The following is a 24,864-nucleotide window of genomic DNA, read 5'->3' on the forward strand; positions in this document are numbered from 1 at the left end:
TTTAATGTCTTCTGCTCATCAAGGCTGCATTTATTTGATCAAAAATACAGTAAAACAGTGAAATATTATTAGAATGTAAAACAGCTGTTTTCTATGTGAATCTCTGTTAAACTGTAATTTATTTCTGTGATGTGCAGCTGTATTTTCAGCATCATTACTCCAGTCTTCAGTGTCACATGATCTACAGAAATCATTCTAAAATCATGATTTGCTGCTCAAGAAACATTTCTGATTATTATCAATGTTGAACACAGTTGTGCTGCACAATATTTTTGTGGAAACTGTGATACATTTTATTTTTCAGGATTCACAGATGAATAGAAAGTTCAAAAGAACAGCATTTATTTGAAATAGAAATCTACTATAACGTTTTAAATGTCTTTACTGTCACTTTTTGATCAGTTTAATGTGTCCTTAATAAATAAAATCATCAGTTTACTTTCATATCTTATAATGTTCTCTGTTCTGTCTCACAGCAATTTGACTTCCCTCTGCCGACGCCGCTGCGTCTGTTTGAGATGATGGTGGTTCCAGATCAGGAATATCCTCAGGTTTATATCCGGGTGAGCAGAGGATCCGGGCCGTCACACCCGGTCCAGCTGGACTACATCGACCTGAACTCAAACACATCGTGGTTTGCTGATACTGGACTCGGTACGGATCCACACACACACACACACACACTCATGCAGTCCTGCAGAATGTCTGATGCATCTCTCTCTCTCTCTCCGTGTGTGTGTGTGTTTCTCAGAGAACCGCTGCGCTGACAGAGTTCAGTTGAATCAGCTGGACAGAGACACACTCCTAGTTTTGATTGACAGTGAGTATCACGTGACTGTGTCTGGAATATATGTTGTTTGTGTGTGTATTACCTCTTATTCTTGACTCATTGTCATATAAAATGTATTTAAAGAAAATTATATAGGTATTGTTGTGCTTTGTGTTGCAGACTGAATGCACATGTAAACAAATTTCACACTTGTTTTCGAAAGTATTGTCTGTGGTAATGAACATGACATAGAGTTATTGTAAACACCCCAGAACATTCCATTAATGGCCACAGAAAGTTTCCTACAGAACGTCGGTCAATGGAACGTTCCACACACACACACACACACACACACACACACACACACACACTCATTGGCCCCCTTATAAACAAACACTCCAGAAGATGTCATGGCTGTGATGATGATGCTGATGATGATGTTTTTCTGTTGATCATCAGACTCTGTTCATACGGTCACTCTGGACGGATCAGCTAAATGTCACAGACACGTGATTGACGTCTCCTTTAAGTTAGACATCGACGCTGTGGGTGAGTGTGTGTGAGTGTGTCTCGCCTGTTTTTCACGAGCAAGAACTCCATCACAACCTACAAACTCTGTTCTCAGTGTATCACGACGAGACGCTGATCGCCGTCTGGAAACACGGCTGGCAGAGGAGATGTCAGGGGTCATCAGAGATCCTGCAGGAGATCACTGACCACAAGAAGACATTCCGGCTGCTGGGGTCCGACAGGTACACACACACACACACACACACCTCACATATAAACATATATACACACACACACACACACATATACCCAACATACACACATACATCATACATAAACATACCACACAACACACACACATCACATATACACAACACACACACACATCACATAAAAACACACACACACACACACACACACACACACACACATCACATATACACAACACAACACACACATACATCATATATAAACACACACACACACACACACACATCACATAAAAACACACACACATCACATAAAAAAACACACACACACATCACATATACACAACACACACACAACACATCACATATACACAATACAACACACACATACATCATATATAAACACACACACACACACACACACATCACATAAACACACACACACATCACATAAAAACACATATACACAAAAACATCAAAACTTGTATCTCAAAGTCTGTTTTTTACACACACATCACATACACAACACACCACACACACATAGACACAACACACATACATCACATACACAACACAACACACACAATATATAAATATACACACACACACACACACACACACACCATCAACATTCACCACAACACAACACACACATACACACAACACAACACACACACACACACACACACACACATGCATCACATATACACAACACACACACATCACATATACACAACACAACACACACACACATCACATATACACAACACACACAACACATATACACGACACACATACATCACATATAAACATACGCATCATATATAAACACAAACACACACACATTACATCACATATACACAACACACACACAAACATCATATATAAACATACACACAACACACACACATCACATATACACACAAACAAACACACACACACAACACACTCACATGCATCATACATAAACATACACACACACACACATCACATATACACAACACAACACACACACACACACCACATATAAACATACACACACACATATATGAATACACACATGCTCTATATATTTTCTGTTCATAAGCGTTTTATTAATATTAGTTTGATTTAGTTTATTTGATTTATTTAACAGAGCCCATGCACAACACAGATGTTCTGCCAGAGTAAGCTATATAGCTAATCTGCATCTGTCGTCCCTGCAGGAAGTTGTTCACATAAAATACAATTACAGCACTCCATTAGAATAAAATAATAATAATATCACATGACAACAACACAAAAAACAATAACACAAAAAAAAAAAAAAAAAAAATTAACCAAAAATATTTTTCTTAAGCCATACGTTGAGTGCACTTTTTTGTACACTCTCTAATATGAGCAGGCGCTGAATTCCATCTTTCTGCCCAAACTGAAAAAGCTGATTGTCCAAAGACAGTGTTCTTAAATTTCCCAACAATTATCCTTAGACAAAGTAGCACATTGTTTAAGAGGTGCTGGCGCAAGATCATGAAGTAATTTAATTTAATTATGGTATGTTTGATTCCTGTCAACAGAATCGTTGTCATGGAGAAGCGAGTGTGTGATGACCAATCAGGACTCTGTAATCTGTACATCCTGGAGACCGTTGACTCCGCCCCTGTTTCTCAAACACACACGGCTAACCTCTGTAATTAATTAAACTCCTCCTGGTGTTAATAAAGAGGTCAGCACAGGTGTGAGAACACAGGCCACGTCTGTCTGCAGTGTGTGTGTGTGTGTGTGTGAGAGATCTCTCAGTGATCAGTCCACTGGTGAACCATTACAAGTATACAAACTTGTACAGTTTCTAACTAGTTTTCTGCACAGTAAGATTCAGAAACAGAGAAATCCAGAGCAGGTGAGAATGTGGACAGGAAGCCAGGAGCTGTATTTCTAGATTTCTGAGTATTTCAAGTCAAGTCACCTTTATTTGTATAGCGCTTTATACAATGCTGAGACACAACAGGTTCTGACAGCGCCATCATTGTGTGTGTGTGTGTGTGTGTGTGTATGAGTGAGTGTGATGTGTGCCTGTGTGTGTGTGTGTGTGTGTATGAGTGAGTGTGATGTGTGTGTGTGTGTGTGTGTGTGTGTGTGTGTGTGTGTGTGTATGAGTGAGCAGCGCCACCGCCTGGTCAGATCTTCTGTCTGTTTGCTGTTATTCTGACAGGACATGTAAGGTCTGCTGAATATATCTCAGAGGAGAGGAGTATTTGCACGTCTGTTGTAGATTAATAAAATTGTTCTGTGTGAAATCAGCCAGAGATATGAATGTAACTGAAACTGAAATAAAAGCTATTCAAGATGGTTATACAAATGAGTCTCATTTTAAAAATGCTACACATTCATAATGTGAAAAAAGGTAAGATAGATAGATAGATAGATAGATAGATAGATAGATAGATAGATAGATAGATAATGGGGAAATTATGAACAAATGTTCTTCCACTAACATCTATACAACGTTAGTTCAAAGTTACATGTTTTGTAATTTTTTTGTTACTATTTACTATTTGTTTCAGAGCGTTCAGAGAACATTCAAAAGTAACATTCTCATAATGTTTGCAAAATGATACAATTGAACATTCCCTTAATGTTTTCTCTGATGTTCACATAACCAAGAAAAAACGATTTTAAAACATTTAAGTTCTAAAAACATTCAAACATTCAGTAATAAATGCAGATAGATAGATAGATAGATAGATAGATAGATAAAAAAATATATATATATATGATACACAGATAGATAGATAGATAGATAGATAGATAGATAGATAGATAGATAGATAGATAGATGTGGGTGTGTAGTTTGTAATGAATGAGGGATTGCAGTAAATGTTGAGATCACAGTGACTTTGTGTCTGGAGCATCATCATCATCTTCTTCATTCCCGGGAGCGCTCTCCGGTTCAAGTCCGCGCGCGAGCCGTGCAGCGCTGCTCTCATTTTGCTTGTAGTTTTCCGTATCGTTTCCTGGTCAGAGGCCCGGCGCTTCCTGTGCGGCGCGTGCGTGCGGACTGAAGATGGCCGCAGATGGAGGCGCTCTGAAGGATATCAATGAGATTAAATCGCAGTTCCGGACCCGCGAGGGATTCTACAAGCTGCTCACCCTCTCGGACTCTCAGCAGCGGGCCGGGCTGCCGCGGGGCCCCTCGGCGGGCGTCACGGTGGGGCCGGGCGCGGGCGGCGGCGCCGGTGTTGGGCTGGTGCAGGGGCCCGGGGCCGCCGCCGCCAACTCCTCTCCGGGCTTCCTGCCGCCGGTGCGGGTGTCGATGGTGAAGCTGAAGCCAGAGGAACCCAGCGAGGATTCGGAGCGAGTGTGTTTCAACATCGGCAGGGAACTTTACTTCTACACCTACACGAACATCAAGAAGGTACGAGCATCTCTTGATCTGATTGACGGGTTCTGAGTGACAGATTCGGATCGAATGCGGATCCGAGCGCTCCAGTGTAGCATTGTTTACATTCAACAAAGAGGCTGTCAGAACATTTAGCTTATGAAAACATTATTTCTTCAGTGTTCTCTGAACGTTCAAACCTCCAGTTTTTTAAATGTTCTGTAAACGTTTATCTCACATTAATTTGTTACAAAATGATTCATTACAATGTTGCATTTAATCGTTTTGTAACACATTATGGGAACGTTACATTAGTGCAGGATGCTTAAACCAGCAGCTTGTTCAGACACACTGGACTCATTATAGGGTCAACTGGCACTGAAGTTATTCTAAAACTAATGTAAAACACCTTTCATGTAGATCATGGGTTTTATATACATTTGCAGTGTAAGAGATGTTTTGTTTAAAGTGTGCAAACCACAGCTTATCGTTTTATGTATGTGCAATTACATGCTAAAATAATCTAAAACTGTATAGACATTAAATGACCAAATACTAATAAAAATTGTAAAAAATATATAAAAAAAAGTCAAAAGCAACAAAATGACTAAAATCTAAGTAGTAACATTTAAATTAAAATTTTAAAAGTAGATTGAAATGAAAATGAAAAATATAAAAATGAAGACTAATTAAAAATATTAATAAAATCCTCTTAATGACGCAGAAATAACACTGCTCTTTCTCTCTGTTTGTGTGTGTCTGTGTGTGTGTGTGTGTGTGTGTGTGTGTGTGCAGGCAGTGGATCTCAGTAAGCCCATAGACAAGCGCATCTATAAGGGAACTCAGCCCACCTGTCATGACTTTAATCAGTATTCGGCCACGGCGGACAGCGTGGCTCTGATCGTGGGATTCTCTGCAGGACAGGTGCAGTACCTCGACCCCATCAAGAAGGAGACCAGCAAGCTCTTCAACGAGGAGGTGAGCAGATGAGGTTTACACCTGATGAAAACATCATTGTATCAGATGATCTGAAGAACTGGATCACCGGCGTGTGATAAAGAGTGTCCCGTCGCCTGCGGTTTACTGTCCTGGATACACCACAGTACCACATCCTAGTTTTCATGATGAAATGTCTTTCATAAAGAATATGCTGAGCAATTCAACATTTTAAGTATTTTGTGGAGAGCAGCAGCACAGTCTTGTTCGGAATCTCAAACCGTGGCTGGAGATCTGTCAGATCTGTGTGCGATAATAAAGAAGCTCCTTCATGTTTCTAAACCAGTAATATGAAAACAGGAACCAACTTTAGATGATCTTCCTCAAACAGCCACAAACATTTAGTAATTTCCTCGTGGCAGTTGAATTTGTCAATCGAATGGAAAGAATGACCCCTTAAAACAAAGAGCTCTGACTCAGTACCTCTTTTTCATTTATACATTTATTTTGATTTTGAGGTGCAGTGTGATTTAACTAAGTTTGGGGTTGGTAAGATTTTTAATATTTTTCAAAGAAGCTCACCAAGGCAGCATTTATTTCAGAAATATTATTACGATCTAAAACAGCTGTTTTCTGTGTAAATCTCTGTTAAAGTGTAATTTATTTCTGTGATGTGCAGCTGTATTTTCAGCATCATTACTCCAGTCTTCAGTGTCACATGATCTTCAGAAATCATTCTAATATGATGATTTACTGCTCAAGAAAGATTTCTGATTATTATCAATGTTGAACACAGTTGTGCTGCACAATATTTTTGTGGAAACTGATTTTTCAGGATTCACAGATGAATAGAAAGTTCAAAAGAACAGCATTTATTTGAAACCGAAATCCTTTGTAACATTATAAATGTGTCGTGTATCATCATCTCTCTCCAGAGGCTGATAGACAAATCAAAGGTGACGTGTCTCAAATGGCTGCCCAAGTCGGAGAATCTCTTCCTGGCGTCTCACGCGAGTGGTCACCTCTACCTCTATAACGTGGAGCATCCGTGTGGCACCACCGCACCGCAGTACTGTCTGCTCCGGCAGGGCGAGGGCTTCTCCGTCTACGCCTGCAAGACCAAGACGCCCCGTAACCCGCTGCTCCGCTGGGTGGTGGGCGAGGGAGGGCTGAACGAGTTTGCCTTCTCGCCCGACGGCGTTCACGTGGCTTGCGTCGGTCAGGACGGCTGCCTGCGCGTCTTCCACTTTGACTCGATGGAGCTTCAAGGCGTGATGAAGAGCTACTTCGGCGGGCTTCTCTGCGTCTCCTGGAGCCCCGACGGGAAGTACCTCGCCACCGGCGGAGAGGACGATTTGGTGACCGTCTGGTCGTTCGCCGAGAGTCGTGTGGTGGCGCGCGGACACGGCCACAAGTCCTGGGTCAACGTCGTTGCGTTCGACCCGTTCACGACAAACCTGGAGGACGAGGAGCGGATGGAGCTCAGCGGCAGCGAGGAGGATCTCCAGCAGGGGGCGCTGCACTTCGGCCGCGTGCGAACCAGCAGCACGCTCTCGCGCCTCTCGCGGCACAGCTCCAAAGGCAGCGCGTCGTCCGTGTCGTACCGCTTCGGATCCGTTGGCCAGGACACGCAGTTCTGTTTGTGGGATCTGACAGATGACGTTCTGTATCCGCGGCTTCCGCTCTCCCGTGCGCTTACGAACACCTTCGGCCCTACGATTCCAAGCAGCACGGCGTTGAGCGGAAGCAGCGGAGTCGAAGGTCACCATCATCCCTCAAACCCTCATCAGACGTCAACATTGCCGCTGCCTTTACCTCGCTCGCTGTCGCGCTCCAACTCCCTTCCGCATCCCGCCGTCGCCAACACCTCCAAGAGCCAGGGGGCGACAGAGAGCAGCGGCACAGGCGGGAGCGCTGTCACAGGTGGAGGAAGCACGCCGTTTAGCATCGGCCGCTTCGCAACGCTGTCGCTACAAGAGCGCAAATCGGATAAATCGGGGGTGGGAGGGGAAAAGGAGCACAAGCGCTATCACAGCCTCGGGAACATCAGCAAAAGCAATGATAAGATTAACGTGGCGCCGCGCAGCTCCCGGCTAGATGGCGCTAAAGTGCTGGGAACCACGCTGTGTCCGCGTATGAACGAGGTGCCGCTGCTGGAGCCGCTGGTGTGCAAGAAAATCGCTCACGAGCGGCTCACTGTGCTGGTCTTCATGAACGACTGCATCATCACGGCGTGTCAGGAAGGACTCATCTGCACGTGGGCCAGACCTGGCAAAACAGTGAGTCGATATGAAAACATAAAGCAATCGTGTAAATATACTGCGCAACTTTGGACAAATTGGACAAAAAGACAAAGGTGCAAGACTGAACTTAACAGGTTTAATTTATTAGTGATTCTTAATAGCCACTGAAATAATACATTTAAAAAAATGGAGAAAATGTAGAAAGACTAAAGCTATTTTCGAGTAAAAATCTTCATTTACATTTTTTTTAAATCAAAACATTACACATTTTGATTTGAAGCAAAAAAAATTTTTTTTTTTTTTTTTAAATCGGAAAAAAGACAAAGATACAAGACTGTGAAATGAAAAGGTTTAATTTAATACTTTTAATTTTTAACAGCCAATGAAATAATCATAATCATAAAAACAATGGAGGAATATAAATTCAACATGCATCTTTAAATCTATTCATTATGTACATAGAAACAATATATTTTCCATTTATTGCAAAATATTTAAGTAGTTTGAGAGTGTTGCAGTGTTCTTTTGGTGATTTTTCTGCACAATCATGAGTGATGTATGTTTTCACTAGGAATTCTGCTTTTAAACATGATTATTTCAAAAAATAATTTAGAATAATAGAAGCATAAACCATCGATTACATCACAACAGGTCTGTCTTTAAAGATTTATAATTTATCAGTTCTTATATGGAGACAATCTTTTTTTTTTTCTTCCAGGAACTCACTGTTGCACTGTATTGCAATTAACCAGTACATTAATTTGCTATTTAATATAAATATATAAAGATTTTATTTGAAGACAAAAAGATTCATTTAATAAAAATAAAAATGTAATGGTAATTGATGGTAAAAAAAAAATATATATATTTTTTTTTTTTTCTGGCCAGTTATTTTTTTTTTTAGATGTAGCAAATATGTTGGATGTTGCCAAAAGTCACATCATCACTGCTCACAGTTTAACTCCTGTTTTTCCTGTCTGTGTTTCCACTAGCACCCGTCTCAGCCGCTGTCAGCACAGAACGGAAACTCTCCGAGTGGGACGGTGGTATAGCCGAAGCCTCATTCCCGTGTCTGCATCCAGAGCCGGTCCATCACAGCATTACGATTCACCCGTCCACTGTATCCCCACCAAACCACACGCTTGAGTTGCACACGAACATAAACACACCGGGACCATGATGCAATGATGCAACGCTGCAACGCACCACGACTCTCTCCTGCAGACAGACTGCGAGACTCTTCCGTGCAGAAACCCTGCTGGCTTCTTCTCCGGCTGCATACACTGCAAACGCCACGGCCATTTTATTTCCTATTTATTTATTTGATCATTGAGACTTCTATTGTACATATTCAGACTACTCTATAATGGCAGAGGACATGTATTGAAATAATGAACTCAAATAATTAATATATGAAGTTCCTATATTGTACATAGTGACAGATGCATTGAATGTGGATTGACGAGTTCTTGTTCTAGTGTGCTAGTGCTTCATAAGTGGCGATCTGGCTGAGAAAGTGCATCCTTTGCTTTGGCATCGGGCCTGAACTGAGAGTTACGTGCATTTGTTCAACCGCTGGACTCGAGTTTTCCGCTTCATAGATTACAGATGCTACTAGAAGGTGAGGTTAGTGTTGTCTAGAAATGGTGTAAAATGGTAGGCAGGGTATATGAACCGTGAAAATGAGGTTTTATATATTTACTAAGTTTTTGCAAAGCAAACAACTTCCCCGCTGAATGAAATCGGATGTTTGTGCCATTCTCACGTGACTGTTTAGAGCTAGTCCAACCTGAAAGCAGATCTCTTGAAATTTGCCTTGTTGAACGCAAGACTATGGAAGCCTGTTTTTGGGTACAGAATAAAAAAAAAATAAAAAATGGTTATTGCAACTTTTTATCTCACAATTCTGAGAAAAATGCAATATATAAACTAAAAAAAAAACAGAAATGTGACATAAACAAGAATTCTGTGGCGGAAACAAAAAAACTAAATTGCAAGGTTTAAGAGTCAGAATTATGAGGAAAAAAGTCATATAAACTCAGAATTCACCAAAAAAGTCAAAGTTACAAGATTTAAACCAAGAATTTGGGAAAAAAGTTACAATTGTGAGATATAAAGTAAATGTTACGAGATATAAACTAAGAATTAAAAAAAAAAATAAAAAATCAAGATATAAATAAAATAATAAAAAAAAAAAAAATGTTACGAGGCGAGATATAATCTAAGAATTCCAGAAAAAAAAAAACTTAAAAAAACAAAAAATAAACTCAGAAACTAAATATAAAAACTAAAAATTAAGAAAAAAAAGAAAAAGGTATAATTGAGTGATATAAACTAAGAATTCTGGAAAAAAGTTACAATTGCGAAATATAAACTCAGGAGTATAAACTTTTTTTTTTTAAATTGTGAGATATAAACTCAGAATTCCCCACAAAAAAGTCAGTTACGAGATTTTTTTTTTTAATTGTGAGATATAAACTCAGAATTCCCCACAAAAAGGTCAGTTACGAGATATAAACCAAGAATTCTGAAAAAAAACAAAAAAAAAAAACTTAAAATTGAGATATAAACTCAGAATTCCCTGCAAGATATAAACTCAGAATTCCCAAAAAAGTCAAAATTGCAAGATGTAAATTCAGATTTAAAAAAAAAATAATAAAAAAAACAGTTAAAACTGCAAGATATAAACTAAGAATTACAGAAAAAAGTCAAAATTGCAACATCTAACCTCAGAATTACAAAAAAGTCAATTCTGAGCAAAAAAAGTTGTAATAACCTTTTTTATCTTTTTTATTCCGTGACGGAAATGAGCTTCCATACAAGTCGAATGTAATGGAAGGGAGAAACTTCTCTGTTATTTAAGCAGCACATTTACTATTGTAGCACGGAGTAGGCGCTATACCTTACACCTGCTATGCCTCTTGCAAAATTTTGCACATTTACAGGTTGATTTTAGCTCACTGGAGGGACCATTTTCAGGAGCCGGGATCACCGAGAGCCAGTGTGAAGTGTGTTTTTAGGGTTTTGTCCTGCAGACTTCTCAAAAGGACAATGTCATATAATTTCTAGTGACGTCTGTCAATCAGTTAGATTCTTGCCATTAAGCAAATCAGTGCAAACTGCATTAACAAACATTTCTGACTGCTCCTGTAGAGAAGAAAACAAAATCAGTGGATATCACACGTACTGTCAGTCATTACAGTTCGAATTGTCACCAAAACCAGTTTCTCAAGCAAGTTCTGCAATGTTTTGATTTTCTTTAGTGTTCCTGACCGTGAACTTACACCTTAAGGATGGATTATTTTCTCGAAAGCTCTGATTCAAAGCATCTAAATACTCAAACCAACCGGGATAGCATTAAATTTGTTGAAGTTTGTGACAAGCAATATTTGAGGACACTGAGTCTTTCTAGAAGTCTGTGAGGAGTAACACTACGTAAACTGGTCTTTTTGGTGATTGTACTGGTTTAAATGTGGTTTGGCTGCTTTAGTGATCCCGACATGGACGTTTCTTCTCCTAGAGGCAGAACTTTGCTTGTATTTTAGACAAAGGCCAAGCTAATGAACTCATATGTGATCATTCCCACCGAATTACAGAACACTATGTGTGTAAAACAGTGTTTTAGCCCTGACGGTATGTATGCTTAACACTTAGTTCTAATTTTTTATGTCTTTTTTGTAAGTGTTTATTGTTTTTTTTAATCTCAGATATTTTGGGATTTCTGTTTTGTATGGCTGTAGCATTGTGAATGTCTTTGCTGTTAACTGGACAAATGCAAATGGACCAATTAGTGGATGTTGGAATGTTTTGTGTATTTTTATTGTGCACTTTTTAAACTACTGCTTAAACAATGCCATCCATAAGGTTCATTTTTTTGCTACTTGTTTTCTTTGATCTTTTTTTGCAAATGCATTCAGTTCTGAAGGATCTTTTGTCTTACTGTAGCGTGTGAATCCTAACAGATGACGGCATCCAAGAACGTCTCGCCTCATCATTGTATGAAAATGGAAGATTTCGGTGTAACTTCCTACACACTGCTTTTTTTTTTTCAAATCGATTATCTTCCACTGCATGTGTTTCCATTTAGCACACGGTTATATGCCTGAGTCTGGTGACGTGGCCAACAATATCACAATATCCAGTTTGTATATGGAAATCTGTTATTAAAACGTCAAATACTCATGCATTGCTTTGTTATTTGTAATCACGTGTATCATCAGTTAACAAATTTAAAGGAAAAATACACCTTAATGGTATGAAAATGTGCTCACTCTCAGGCCATGTGAGATCAGGATGAGTTTGTTTCTTCATCAGATTTGGAGAAATGTAGCATTGCATCATTAGCTGGATCCTCTGCAGTGAATGGGGGAAGACTGAGGGAAGTAAGTGCAACTCAGGTTGTCTGTTAAACGTTTTCAGCTATTGCATGGTTTATTTAACATGCAGAAGATATCGCAACATGTCAGTAGTATGTAGTAACTGCTGAAGTATAAAAACCTCTGTCTTTGGTGAATGTATCAGTGTGGAGTTGTATTTGTAAAGCTGCTCTATCTGCCTCTGGTAAGATTATTAAAAAACACATTTTAGGCAAAACAAAAGTAATTTGATTGTGTTTAAGAGTTAGTGCAGTGGTTTTAAATGCGTTGGTTCTTTCACAGATTATCATGACGACTCACCAACAAGAATATCAGGTGAGTTTGAGAAATTCAATTCAGTGTTTATTATAGATTCGCCCTTAATTTACACAATTCTGACTGTCCTACAGACACACAGGAACAGATCCCTACAGGACACATGTAACGGGAAGCTTGAGGATGGAACTGATGATGATTGCAAAGGTGTGGTACAAGTTCACAGTAGATGGAACAACATCCGTAAGTACTCTAGTTTAACTATTAAAATCAGATTACACGATATCACTAGATCTTTTTGAGGAGGATGACACCAACCAGTCTGATTCAGAAATTAATTACAAATTAGTGTCTTTAAGGCAAGGCACTACAGGTAAAACCTGTTTAGTTGGTTACACTTTATCTATTTGCGTCTATTGATTCCCATTACAGTACATACTGTATATTTAGAGTTATATCTCCACTTCAGCAGCACTTACACACACCAAAACTTAGAGTTTTATTTCTATCAATATACTGAACTTAATTACTTAACTGAATGTTCATATAACATATAAATTAAATTAAATCAAAAAACATTAAATTCAAAAAACAAAACGAAAAAACACATCTTCAAAACTTCAGCAGCGCTTACACACACCAAAACTTAGAGTTTTATTTCTATCAATATACTGAAGGTTTTTACTGAAGGGTATTTTTACTATATATCATTTACATTGATTTTTTTTACTGAAGGGTTTGTTCATCTTTAAAGGTTGCAAGTTGTTCACCACTTCAGCAGCGCTTACATACAACAAAACTTTTTATTCCCAAATACGTGGTACATTTGTTTTATTTTTCCCTTTCTGTTCTGGAAAACAGTATTTTCTGATTTATGCAGTGATGAAAAGAGAAATCCAAAATCCCCTCTTTAAAAACCTTTAACTCTAATATGTCAAAAAATTGAAACAAGAATTTTGAACCTGACTTGACCCATTTCTGTTCTGGAAATGTTTGCAGATTAGTGCATATTTAATTAGACAGTGTCTCATTTGCATATTTAAACATTTCATAAAACTTTATCTTTATTCATTCTGATTAATCAACTGAGGAAATATGCTGATATCTTATTAGTTAATATTTTTCCTTATTTGCCTGTACTGTCTTGCCTTAAAACTAATAGTTTTAGTGCAATATCAAGAATTTTAGACTTAGTATGATAATGTGTACAGTGATTCAGGCTGTTGATTGATTGATTGTGTGTGTGTGTGTGTGTGTGTGTGTGTGTGTGTGTGTGTGTGTGTGTGTGTTAGTGCTGTCTCTGGTGTGTGTTTTGTTGGGCATCTCTCTCATAATGATGCTTGATGGCTGCCGGTCCTCCTCTGAGCCGTGGGTTCTGCTCGGTTCTGCTGGAATCCCGATCTGGGACTGGACGTCTGTGTGCGTGGTGATGTCATTCACTGTCCTGCAGGTGGCGCTCTATTATCTACCTGTGGGACAGGTGACAGAAGGCAAGATGGGCTGCGATGGAAAGCGTTTGAAATACAAACTCAACGGTAAGAGAAAATCCCACCTTCGGACCTCAAGCCTTTAATCAAATCAATATGGCAAACTGAATGGGAAGAATCTCAAAATAACAAATTATTTCAAATTAATCCTGTGGTGGGAAAAATATGCATCTAACCTAAATTCCAGACGTGATCAAATTGTGTATTCAAGGTATTGTACGGGCCATACTAGAAGAAATCATGAAGTTTTTTTCTGTTTAACACTCTTTATTGGCATCAGTGGTTCCATGACAAAACTTTAACATTCATGGAAACTCTCCATTTCACAAAAGGTTCTTTATAATGGAAAATGGTTCTTTAGATTATTAAAATGTGTCCCTGCAGCACAGAAGCAGTCATAAGTAGCACAGGTATATTTGTAGCAATAGACAACAATACATTGTATGTGTCCAAATTATACATTTTTCTATTATGCCAAAAATCATTAGGATATTAAGTAAAGATCATGTTCCATGAAGATATTTTGTAGATTTCTTACCGTAATTATATCAAAACTTAATTTTTGATTAGTAATATGCATTGCTAAGATCTTCATTTGAACAACTTTAAAGATGATTTTCTCAATATTTAGATTTTTTTGCTCCCTCAGATTCCAGATTTTCAAATAGTTGTATCTCAGACAAATATTGTCCTCCTAACAAACCATACATCAATGGAAAGATGATTTATTCAGCTTTCAGATTCGAAAAAATTGACACTTAAGAAAAACTTAAGGTTTTGTGGTCCAGGGTCACAAATGTTCTTCACACTAAGAAAAAAAGGTTTGAAGAACTTATTTTGTAAGATGGACATAGGAAGACTTTTACAATTTTTATCACAAGTGCATTCAAAGAATTTTCAATGTCATGAGACAACTATTTTTATTACAATAAACTTTAAGGAATTATTTAGTAAGATGGACCAAGAAACACTTTCTCAACAAAATTGAATCTTTTTTTCTAAGTAGAAAAACTTTGCTCTTTTTGGAATTAAAAAGTATTTATTGTATTGTTCGTTTAATGTCGAATCTGTATCTGCCATATATTGACCTATGAAGCTGATATGTGATATGATATGTAATGACTCCTTTTGTAAGCTGGACTCTGATGGTGACACAGGGTTTGGGCGTCTGTTACAGGTCTGCATGCGTTTCTCCTGACTGTGCTTCTGATGCTGGTTCTGTGGTTCGCTGGTGTTCTGCGGGCCGGCGCTGTGATGGACAGCATCTTCTCTCTGGTGACCGCAGCCATGGCCATATCTCTGATCTTCAGCCTCATGCTGTTCCTGTGTCCAATCAGAACACCCTCCTCCGCACACGTGACCTACGACAACACGGGTATGATCCGCACCGCATCTTATCTGCGACGCCTGAGGTCAGAGGTCATGTGTGTGTTTGTGTTGTACAGCAAAGCCCCTGCTGGAGTTTGTTCTGGGTCAGAGTATGGATCCTCGTCTGGGCATCATCGACGTCAAGCACTTCGTGATGGTCAGGGTTGGGTTTATCGGCTGGGTGAGTCTGAGGAAATCATGATTCTGCGCTTGTCAAATGAACAGTCACTGATGTCTGTGTTGGTCCTGCAGGCCATGATGGATGTGAATTATCTCCTGACCGCTGTAGAGATGAAGAACTCGTCTCTCTCTCTTCTGCTCGTCATCATCTTTCAGCTCATTTACATACTGGACTTCCTCATCGATGAGGTCAGCCGGACTAACTGGTTTTTATCGTGTTATTATGGGTCATGTGAGCTGGACTGGATCCTATTCATGAAGCTTTTTGCTGATGACATTAGCAGGGTATAATTGAAAACGTGTTAACTGAAATAAAGCTGAAAATATATATATATAAATATTAGATATTAAATGTAAATATTAAAAAAAAGAATGCTTTGGCATCTAACTAACTAATTATTATTAACATTTGTGTAAAATGAAACTAAGCTGAAATAAAATCTAAACATTGCATTAAAAACTTAATGAAATATTAGAAATGACAACTAACTGAAAACTCAAGCTGCAGTAAAACTAAAAACAAATTAAAACTTAACAGTAATATAAAAAATGCTAACAAAATTGACACCAAAAATGTAAATATTAAAAAAAAACTAAATTAAATGAATGCTTTGGCATCTAACTGTAATGCACATTTTATGTACATCTTGCCATTTGCATCCGTGCAGTATCTCAAAATTTGCATAAAATTATGTTGATGTAAACAAAGTTGTTTTTATTTGACGTGGTTTGTTATTGACTTAAACAGAACAAGTAATGAATTGTATTTCTTGTATCTCTGGACAGGCCTCTGTGCTGACGACCAAAGAGTTCACGGACGAGCCGATCGGGTTCATCATGATTTTGGGCGAGTTCATCTGGATCCCTTTCTTCTCCAGTCTGCCCGTTTACTTCCTGCTTCAGAGGCCCAATCACATCCACTTCCTGTCTGCTGTTCCCATCTGCCTGCTCTTCGGTGACCTCACATAATATAATATAATGCTAAATATAATGTTCATCTTATTAACTTTCTCTTGATTTCCAGTACAAATATCGAAGCTTTTTAAATCAAAATCTAATAAATATCACCATACCTACCCAGTTGATGGATTACATTAAAAAAAGATATGTTTAAATATGCACATGAGGTATCATCTTATTAAATATGCACTAATTTACATACATTTCAAAAATCTGAACACTGGATAAAGCCGCAAACAGACAGTGTGCAATAAATCAAACACAACACTTACATTATAAATATATACTTTCCACCTCCCCTAAAAAAAAAACTTAATAAAACCCCAAAAACTCAAATTTGACTAGTGCATGAAAATCATGTGCATGTGAGTCTTGTTTTCTGAAAAACTGATCAAAATTAAGCAAGTTTGTGCTTAAGACAAGAAAAATGTGTATCAACGGCATCAGAAAACTCGCTTGCTTTTGATCAGTTTTTCAGAAAGCAAGACTCAGTATCTGTGTCAGTTTACATCCCGAGTAAATGATTTAAAATGTTTGATATTCATAAGAAGTGTTTCACACATGATCCAGTGATTGTTGTAATTCTCAGTGCAGTTTCTGAACAGTTACAGGCTTCCTGATTTATTACCTGTCCAACGAGCAGAAAGATGGCTTCCGCAGAAATCCCAGGGATCCGGCCTACGCTCGTATGTGACCTCTTCTCATCCTCATCCTGCTTTCCTTTATTTCTTCCGCTGTAAACACACCAGCTCATAAATGCATGTCAAGAAAGCTTTGATTCAGGTCCGTGATGATGATGATCTCAGTCTCTCTCAAAGGTCTGAACACGATCCGCAGCCCGGCGGGACGCAGTCTGCTGGTGTCCGGATGGTTCGGATGGGTCCGACACCCCAATTACTCCGGAGACATCCTGATGATGTTTGCCTGGTGTCTGCCGTGCGGTACGCTCCTTCAGATCTGTTTGAAGGTTTTGTGGCAGCAGTGCGTGAGTGATTTACCTGGTTTGTGTCTCACGCAGGGTTCACCAGTGTTTTGCCGTACTTGCCGGTGCTTCAGTGTTTTAATTTATTGAGACAACGAGCCAATGAGATCGAAGAATCCTGTCTGAAGAAGCACAGAGACGCCTGGCGAGAATACTGTCGACGAGTGCCATACAAACTGCTGCCTTACGTCTACTGAACATCTCCCTCATGAGTTATTATTCCTAGCTGTGTGGAAATACAAGTTGAAGTACACGTGCACAACAAAAAGTCATTAAATTAAAGAGCTACTTCTATCTGATTTAACACATGACATTTAGTTTGGTTTGTAGAAATTATGTATTAAGGTGAAATTAGAGATATTAAATAATAAAATAAACCTTTTTTCTGTGTAATGTCATATTTGATTTCCAAAAAAAAAAAAGTGTTTGAATAAAACAACTTGATAGTGGATTAATTTGTATTTATATTGGGTGTTAAATAATATTTGTGTGCGATGTACTTGTTAATGTTGTATTGCATAAACGTGCTGCGACAGTGTAATTATAGAATTACAGAAATTAATCTTGAGGTGTTGTTACAATGCAAAAACATTCATGTACACAATAAGTGCATTGTATTTAATTATTTATTACTTAAATGTTAGTATATAGTAATTAAAGACACTTAAAATTGGGTACAAATTTTACTAAAGTATAAAGCTCAAACAAAAACAAACCCAAATTCAATTTTTTATCAAATTTAAAATTTACAAAATGAAAATGTTTTGATGCTAATTGGAAAAAAAGAACAACAGAAAAACTAAATAAACATAAGTTGTTTACAAAATGTGCAAATTGCAATGATTTTAACAGCAGGACCCACTTTTGTTCCTTCTTCTTGCTGAACTACAGTAGTATTTTGAGACTATTGCCAATTTAATTATTTAAAAAGCTTTAAAAACAAGTGATTGTATGAAATGATTAATTTTGACTATACCAATTTTTCTTCTGTTTTAACTGCCACTTTCTACGTTTATAAGATGTTCTCAATAAAAATAGCCTAAATAAATAAAACCAGACTTCGTCCTTTAGTAAAAGTGATTGAGAGCTTTTTATATTTGAAACCTTTCCCAGTATAAAATGTAAATACGAACACTGTAATCTAACATAATTAGACATGTTGCACAGTCACAGTAAATATCCTGATAGAAGGAAATCTATCGCCAAAGTAATGTTAAACATTCATTTAAACTGTAACCTAAAGTGCATGCATGTCCATACTAAGTGTTTGAGTTCTGACTGGCTTTTATTGTAGTACAATGACAATAAAGACACGAGAATAGTGTGTTAAATGTAACAAAAGCCGCTTGAAATTAGGTTTTTATGCTTTGATCAAGTCAAAAAAGCGCAGGGACGCGGGTTGCCAGGTCTTCACAACAAAAACCGCCCAATTGCTACACAAAATATTTTTTTGGGTGGGGGTCTTCTGTGGTGGGGTGGGGTTTGGCTTATAGACTTTTTTTTAATTTATTTTTTAAGTGTTGTTGGGTTGGTAAAATTCGCATTGGGATCGCACCAACAGTGTTAAACTAGCCCATTAGCGGGGGGAAACCGCGGACTTGGCAACACTGGGGTGGATGATGATGATAGACGATCAGCAGTGTTGCCAGGTCTGCTGTTTTCCCGCTGAAATGGGCTTCTTTAACACTGTTGTCGCGGGCTGTTTTTTATGTCCGCGGATTGAAGCAGCGACCCCAGTTACGGGATATACAGCCAATGGAATGCAAATTTTTTCGGGGGAACCCTGTCAAAAAACGTGCATTTTATCCCCGGAACGGGATTTTTTGCCGGGGGAGCCCCCTCGAAATGCCATTGGTCTAGTTTTGTATAGAATTTGGGCGGTTTTGGTGAAAACCTGGCAACCCTGAGTCCCTGACTATCAGCCATTTCACCTCAAACTGTCTTCAAGCAGCAAAAACCCGCCGCAGCGAAATAAACCCTCCCGAAACACCGGACAGGTGAGTCCGCGCGCGACACGCGCTTCGCCCGGTTACCGGTAACAGGAGTCGATGACATTCAGCTCGGTGATGAATATATATCGTGCGCTGAAATCGCTATTAAAGCGTCTCGAGCTGCAATGAGAAAAACGCGTTTTTTGTTTGCTTCCCTTCGATGAAATCAACTCTTTTTGCTCGCAGTAGTTTTTACAAACACTTGCTGGAAGTTTGCGCCACCGCTGTATGTCGCTTAACGTGCTCGGTACACGTTAGAAAGCGTGTCGCTCGCGCTTCGCATGATAAACTGCTATTTTGTTTCTTCTCTCGTATTTCGAGCAGCCATTATGTAATCAGCCTGAGGGGGCGGGGCTGGACGGACACACTAAGCGCTGATTGGCGCGGATAGAGTGAGGCCACGCCCCGACCGCTTATAAATGGGCGGAGAATGTGTTGATTGACTGATGTCACTGAAACCGTGGGAAACCCCGTGAGACCAGCTGAAGCGTGCACGTGATCAAAACCAAAACTTAATTATTTTACTGAAGTGCACCATCATCTGAATGAGAACAGCACGAAAAGCCATTATATTTTCAAATACAAGTCTTACTTTGAAACTTTTCTAGAAATGCAGTAATTTTGCCACACACACACACATTTTGTTTTGTTTAATTAATGTACAAATTTTATTTATTTTATAATTTCCCATTGGCACACAACTGATATATCATTAACCTCATTATATTGCATTTTTACTCTTTGAACATGTATGCATTTTGTTAATAACACATCAAAGGTATTGTATTCCTGTCTTGTTCATTTGAAAAAGTGCATTATTGCAATCTGATTTTGATCCGATTATAGTCATCTACCCTGAAGTGTATGTTTACGATGTAAATATCAAATTTACTGTTTAAACATGTTTGCACTTTGTGATTTTGTCAATATGACAATATATCATTAGATTTAAGAAATAAATACATTTAAAATAAATACATTTATAAGTTTCAATAACAACAATTACATTATATAAAAAAAAACAAAATTAAATTAAATTAAAAAATCAATAAGAAATAATTCATTAGTTTGAAATAAATTGAACAAAATAAATAATATTTGATTTATTGCACTAATATTGAATAATATTAGTTTGAATAATCAATAAGTAAGATTCAATAATGAATAACTAAATAAACAAAAACATCTAAACTGAATTATTAAAATAAGAAACAAATACCTCTAACATAATACTATAGTGAGTAGAGAAAACACAATGATGTAACGAAAACAAATATTAACAATTATACCAAAAACAGAAATAGAATAATAATAGAAAATAAACAATACAGTATAGATATTTATAATATAAATTTTTCCACAGTATTAAAGGAGTTAACTTTAATTAACTTTACACATGAAAATATTTAGAAGCTTTTTACATTTTTAGGATGGGGCCCCTTATATAAGGATGATCATCCTTATATAGGATGGGGTCCAGATAAATGTGTAATATTGTGTGTGTGTGTGTGTGTGTGTGTGTGTGTGTTTTAGGTGATCGCGTGTCAGAATGGCTCGTACTAAGCAGACCGCCCGTAAATCCACCGGAGGAAAAGCTCCTCGTAAGCAGCTGGCGACTAAAGCGGCCCGTAAGAGTGCGCCCTCTACTGGAGGAGTCAAGAAGCCCCATCGCTACAGGTACTGAGCCGCGAGTGCTGTTTGTTCTGGAGCCGCGGGGCGAGCGCTGACGGCTCTGTGTGTGTCTGTAGGCCCGGGACCGTGGCTCTGCGTGAGATCCGGCGCTACCAGAAGTCCACCGAGCTGCTGATCCGCAAGCTTCCCTTCCAGCGTCTGGTGCGTGAGATCGCTCAGGACTTCAAGACTGACCTGCGCTTCCAGAGCGCTGCCATCGGAGCCCTGCAGGTCAGACACGGCCTTCACACTTCTCCAGAAAATCACTGTGTATTTGTTAATATAAAATAAAAATAAAATTCTATGGAAGCACACGTCCACCATGGAATAAAGAAATAGACTTTTTATCTCATAATTCTGACTTAAAATTGAGAGAAATGCACAATTTTGAGAAAAAAGTTTGAATTGTGAGAAAAAAATCTATTTCTTTATTCAGTGGTGGAAACAAGAAAACAATTGTGAGATCCAACCTCAGAATTCAGAGAAAAAAAATGAAGAATTGTGAGACGTAAACTAAGAAGACGTAAATGAAGAAAAGAATTGCGAGACTTAAACTAAGAAGACGTAAATGAAGAATTGCAAGACTTAAACGAAGAATTGCAAGACGTAAACGAAGAACTGTGAGACGTAAATGAAGAATTGCGAGACATAAACAAAGAACTGTGAGACTTAAAGAATTGCAAGACGTAAACAACTATGAGACTTAAACGAAGAATTGCGAGACGTAAACAAAGAAAATTGCAAGACTTAAGTGAAGAACTCGCGAAAGAACGTAAACGAAGAACTGTGAGACGTAAATGAAGAATTGCGAGACATAAACAAAGAACTGCAAGACTTAAGTGACGAAGAATTGTGAGACGTAAAACAAAGAATTGCGAGACGTAAACGGAGAACTGTGAGACTCAAACGAAGAATTGCGAGACATAAACGGAGAATTGCGAGACGTAAACTAAGAATTGCGAGACTTAAACTAAGAAGTATGAGACTTAAAAAAGAATTGCGAGACGTAAACGAAGAACTGTGAGACTTAAAGAATTGCGAGACGTAAACGAAGAATTGCGAGATGTAAACGAAGAATTGCGAGACGTAAACGAAGAATTGCGAGACGTAAACGAAGAATTGCGAGACATAAACAAAGAACTGTGAGACTTAAAGAATTGCAAGACGTAAACAAAGAACTGTCAGACGTAAACAAAGAATTGCGAGACGTAAACAAAGAATTGCGAGACGTAAACAAAGAACTGTGAGACTTAAACGAAGAATTGCAAGATGTAACGAAGAACTGTGAGACTTAAAGAATTGCGAGACGTAAACGAAGAATCACGAGACGTAAACGAAGAACTGCGAGACGTAAACGAAGAACTGTGAGACTTAAAGAATTGCGAGACTTAAAGAACTATGAGAACGAAGAACTGTGAGACTTAAAGAATTGCAAGACGTAAGCGAAGAATTGCGAGACGTAAACGAAGAACTAATAGAAATAAACGAAGAATTGCGAGAGATGTAAACAAAGAACCAAGACTTAAACGAAGAATTGCGAGGCGTAAAACGAAGAATTGCGAGACGTAAACGAAGAACTGTGAGACTAAAACGAAGAACTGCAAGATGTAAACAAAGAACTGTGAGACGTAAACGAAGAACTGCGAGACGTAAAGAATTGCAAGACGTAAACGAAGAACTGTGAGACTTAAAGAATTGCAAGACGTAAACAAAGAATTGCGAGACGTAAACAAAGAATTGCGAGACGTAAACAAAGAACTGTGAGACTCAAACGAAGAATTGCGAGACGTAAACGAAGAATTGCGAGACTTAAAGAATTGCCAGACGTAAACAAAGAACTGCGAGACGTAACCGAAGAACTGTGAGACGTAAGTGGAAGAATTGTGAGACGTAAACACCAAGAATTTGCGAGACTTAAGTGAAGAATTGTGAGACGTAAACAAAGAAACTATGAGACTTAAACGAAGAATTGCGAAGACATAAACGAAGAATTGGAAAGACTTAAGTGAAGAATTGTGAGACGTAAACAAAGAATTGCGAGACCGATACTAAACAAAGAACTTGCGAGACGTAAACGAAGAATCACGAGACGTAAACGAAGAACTGTGAGGCTTAAAGAATTGCAAGACTTAAGTGAAGAATTGCGAGACGTAAACGAAGAACTGTGAGACTCAAACGAAGAATTGCGAGACATAAACGGAGAATTGCGAGACGTAAACAAAGAACTGTGAGACGTAAACGAAGAACTGCGAGACGTAAAGAATTGCAAGACGTAAACGAAGAATTGTGAGACTTAAAGAATATATAATATAGATAGAAATATAAAATAGATAGAATTAAAAAAAAGAAACTAAAAAAAATTACTAAAATTGTAACTAAAATAAAAATATAAAAAATCAAATATGAACAAAAACTATTATAGTATCTCAGTGCTTCTTGACTCCTCTCAGGTCATGTGACTCGTGTGTGTGTGTGTGTGTGTGTGTGTGTGCTGCAGGAGGCCAGCGAGGCGTATCTGGTGGGTCTGTTTGAGGACACTAACCTGTGTGCCATCCACGCCAAGCGCGTCACCATCATGCCCAAAGACATCCAGCTGGCGCGCCGCATCCGTGGAGAACGCGCCTGAGCTCTCTCTCTCTCTCTCTCTCTCTCTCCAGCCTCGCTTCATCTGTGTCTGTTTGTTTGTGTTCGCTCGCTCTCTGTGTTGTTTTTGTGTTCTCAGACGAGCTCTTGTGTCGTGTCGTTGTGTGATTTAAAGCACAAGAGTTCAAGCCCTCAGGTGATTAATTAAGGACTCCAGGCACTATTTAACACTTCCTGTTCCTGAACGAAAGAGATGGACGTCTAATCTGAATGACGAGGACAGAAGACTGATTTCAGGTGCTAAACTCCTCACTGGAAGAGTCAGAATCATCATCAAACACTTTTCATTTTTATTTTTTCTTGAAATAAGTTTTGTATGTGTATTGTTTGATTGCTTTATAATGATTTTCTTAATTTTCCTGAGATGCACAGATGGGCAGGTGGGCATATGATTTCAGTGATGCATGCTGGGATTGGCAGGGGGTTGTTTTGTTGAATCTTGTGTTTTTGATGAGCATATGTAGCAACAGACTGTATTTTATACCATTTGATATATTCTTCATGAGTTGTTTAGGTAGACACTCACTCAGGTTTTTCTACACCCTTTCATGGTTTTATCACAAGATGATTATGTTTGTTTTGTTTTTGTGTGTATGTACGTCCTAAAAAGCAAATCTTTGTACTACACGAATAGAGAATTGGACAATAAATTGATGTTGAACTGTTATCGAGTCTGTTTTATGGAAATATTTCACTTCCAGTATCGTTTTCTCAGTTAAAAATGTTATGAGTGTAATTATGTGATATTAGGAGGTTAACGAGGCTGTGATGAAAGGGAATCATGGTGAACCCGTGGTATTTGTGAACGCAGGGACCCAGCAGGGAATCACACCGGGGTTAAAGGAAAGCTTCACTGAAACAGTGTTAAAATAGGAAAAAATTAAATAAAATTAAAGAGTTACCTAAATAAATAAATAATAAAATGT

General features: G+C 38.3%; 4 protein-coding genes across 5 annotated transcripts in view; all 4 read left to right on the forward strand.

Annotated features, from left to right (window-relative positions):
• The window catches only part of LOC109080521 (mitogen-activated protein kinase kinase kinase kinase 5-like), a 22,822-nt gene extending 19,002 nt beyond the window's left edge, over window positions 1–3,820 (forward strand). Inside the window, exons 28-32 of the mRNA XM_042771553.1 lie at window positions 477–654; window positions 752–820; window positions 1,229–1,318; window positions 1,395–1,521; window positions 3,045–3,820. Coding sequence (XP_042627487.1) covers window positions 477–654; window positions 752–820; window positions 1,229–1,318; window positions 1,395–1,521; window positions 3,045–3,165 — 585 coding nt within the window. The 3' untranslated portion in view covers window positions 3,166–3,820. The remainder of the gene's footprint in view (window positions 1–476; window positions 655–751; window positions 821–1,228; window positions 1,319–1,394; window positions 1,522–3,044) is intronic.
• A 567-nt stretch (window positions 3,821–4,387) lies between these two features.
• zmp:0000000529 (WD repeat-containing protein 20) lies at window positions 4,388–10,164 on the forward strand. Its single transcript, XM_042771554.1, has 4 exons — window positions 4,388–4,882; window positions 5,642–5,824; window positions 6,718–8,061; window positions 9,018–10,164. The coding sequence occupies exons 1-4, from the start codon at window positions 4,532–4,534 to the stop codon at window positions 9,075–9,077; spliced, it is 1,938 nt and encodes a 645-aa protein (XP_042627488.1). The 5' UTR covers window positions 4,388–4,531; the 3' UTR covers window positions 9,078–10,164.
• Window positions 10,165–12,333: 2,169 nt separating this feature from the next.
• Window positions 12,334–18,010, forward strand: si:ch1073-429i10.1 (delta(14)-sterol reductase TM7SF2). Of its 2 annotated transcripts, none has more exons than XM_042771556.1 (11): window positions 12,334–12,585; window positions 12,684–12,716; window positions 12,791–12,899; window positions 13,949–14,191; window positions 15,321–15,518; window positions 15,589–15,692; window positions 15,764–15,880; window positions 16,478–16,646; window positions 17,263–17,337; window positions 17,470–17,592; window positions 17,670–18,010. In XM_042771556.1, exons 1-11 carry the CDS (start codon window positions 12,538–12,540, stop codon window positions 17,828–17,830), a joined length of 1,380 nt encoding a protein of 459 aa, XP_042627490.1. In that variant the 5' UTR covers window positions 12,334–12,537; the 3' UTR covers window positions 17,831–18,010. The 2 variants fall into 2 exon arrangements, with proteins under 2 accessions (XP_042627490.1, XP_042627489.1); XM_042771555.1 differs by having other exon boundaries at window positions 12,337–12,585; window positions 17,257–17,337.
• Window positions 18,011–19,479: 1,469 nt separating this feature from the next.
• Window positions 19,480–24,605, forward strand: si:ch1073-429i10.3 (uncharacterized protein LOC100331798 homolog). The gene is made up of 4 exons (XM_042771563.1): window positions 19,480–19,630; window positions 21,158–21,301; window positions 21,373–21,526; window positions 23,793–24,605. The coding sequence occupies exons 2-4, from the start codon at window positions 21,174–21,176 to the stop codon at window positions 23,919–23,921; spliced, it is 411 nt and encodes a 136-aa protein (XP_042627497.1). The 5' UTR covers window positions 19,480–19,630; window positions 21,158–21,173; the 3' UTR covers window positions 23,922–24,605.
• The last annotated feature ends 259 nt before the right edge of the window (window positions 24,606–24,864 follow it).

Source organism: Cyprinus carpio, chromosome A15 (assembly GCF_018340385.1).
Source record: "Cyprinus carpio isolate SPL01 chromosome A15, ASM1834038v1, whole genome shotgun sequence".
NCBI classification, from domain to species: Eukaryota; Metazoa; Chordata; class Actinopteri; order Cypriniformes; family Cyprinidae; genus Cyprinus; species Cyprinus carpio.

Coding starts and splice junctions, on each gene's coding strand:
- zmp:0000000529 (XM_042771554.1), top strand. CDS start 4,532: ATGGCCGCAGATGGAGGCGCTCTGAAGGATATCAATGAGATTAAATCG. Junction 4,883..5,641: donor CCTACACGAACATCAAGAAG/GTACGAGCATCT, acceptor GTGTGTGTGCAG/GCAGTGGATCTCAGTAAGCC. Junction 8,062..9,017: donor GGGCCAGACCTGGCAAAACA/GTGAGTCGATAT, acceptor TGTTTCCACTAG/CACCCGTCTCAGCCGCTGTC.
- si:ch1073-429i10.1 (XM_042771555.1), top strand. CDS start 12,538: ATGTATCAGTGTGGAGTTGTATTTGTAAAGCTGCTCTATCTGCCTCTG. Junction 12,717..12,790: donor CTCACCAACAAGAATATCAG/GTGAGTTTGAGA, acceptor ACTGTCCTACAG/ACACACAGGAACAGATCCCT. Junction 16,647..17,256: donor TCCCATCTGCCTGCTCTTCG/GTGACCTCACAT, acceptor GTTTCTGAACAG/TTACAGGCTTCCTGATTTAT.
- si:ch1073-429i10.3 (XM_042771563.1), top strand. CDS start 21,174: ATGGCTCGTACTAAGCAGACCGCCCGTAAATCCACCGGAGGAAAAGCT. Junction 21,302..21,372: donor AAGAAGCCCCATCGCTACAG/GTACTGAGCCGC, acceptor GTGTGTCTGTAG/GCCCGGGACCGTGGCTCTGC. Junction 21,527..23,792: donor CTGCCATCGGAGCCCTGCAG/GTCAGACACGGC, acceptor TGTGTGCTGCAG/GAGGCCAGCGAGGCGTATCT.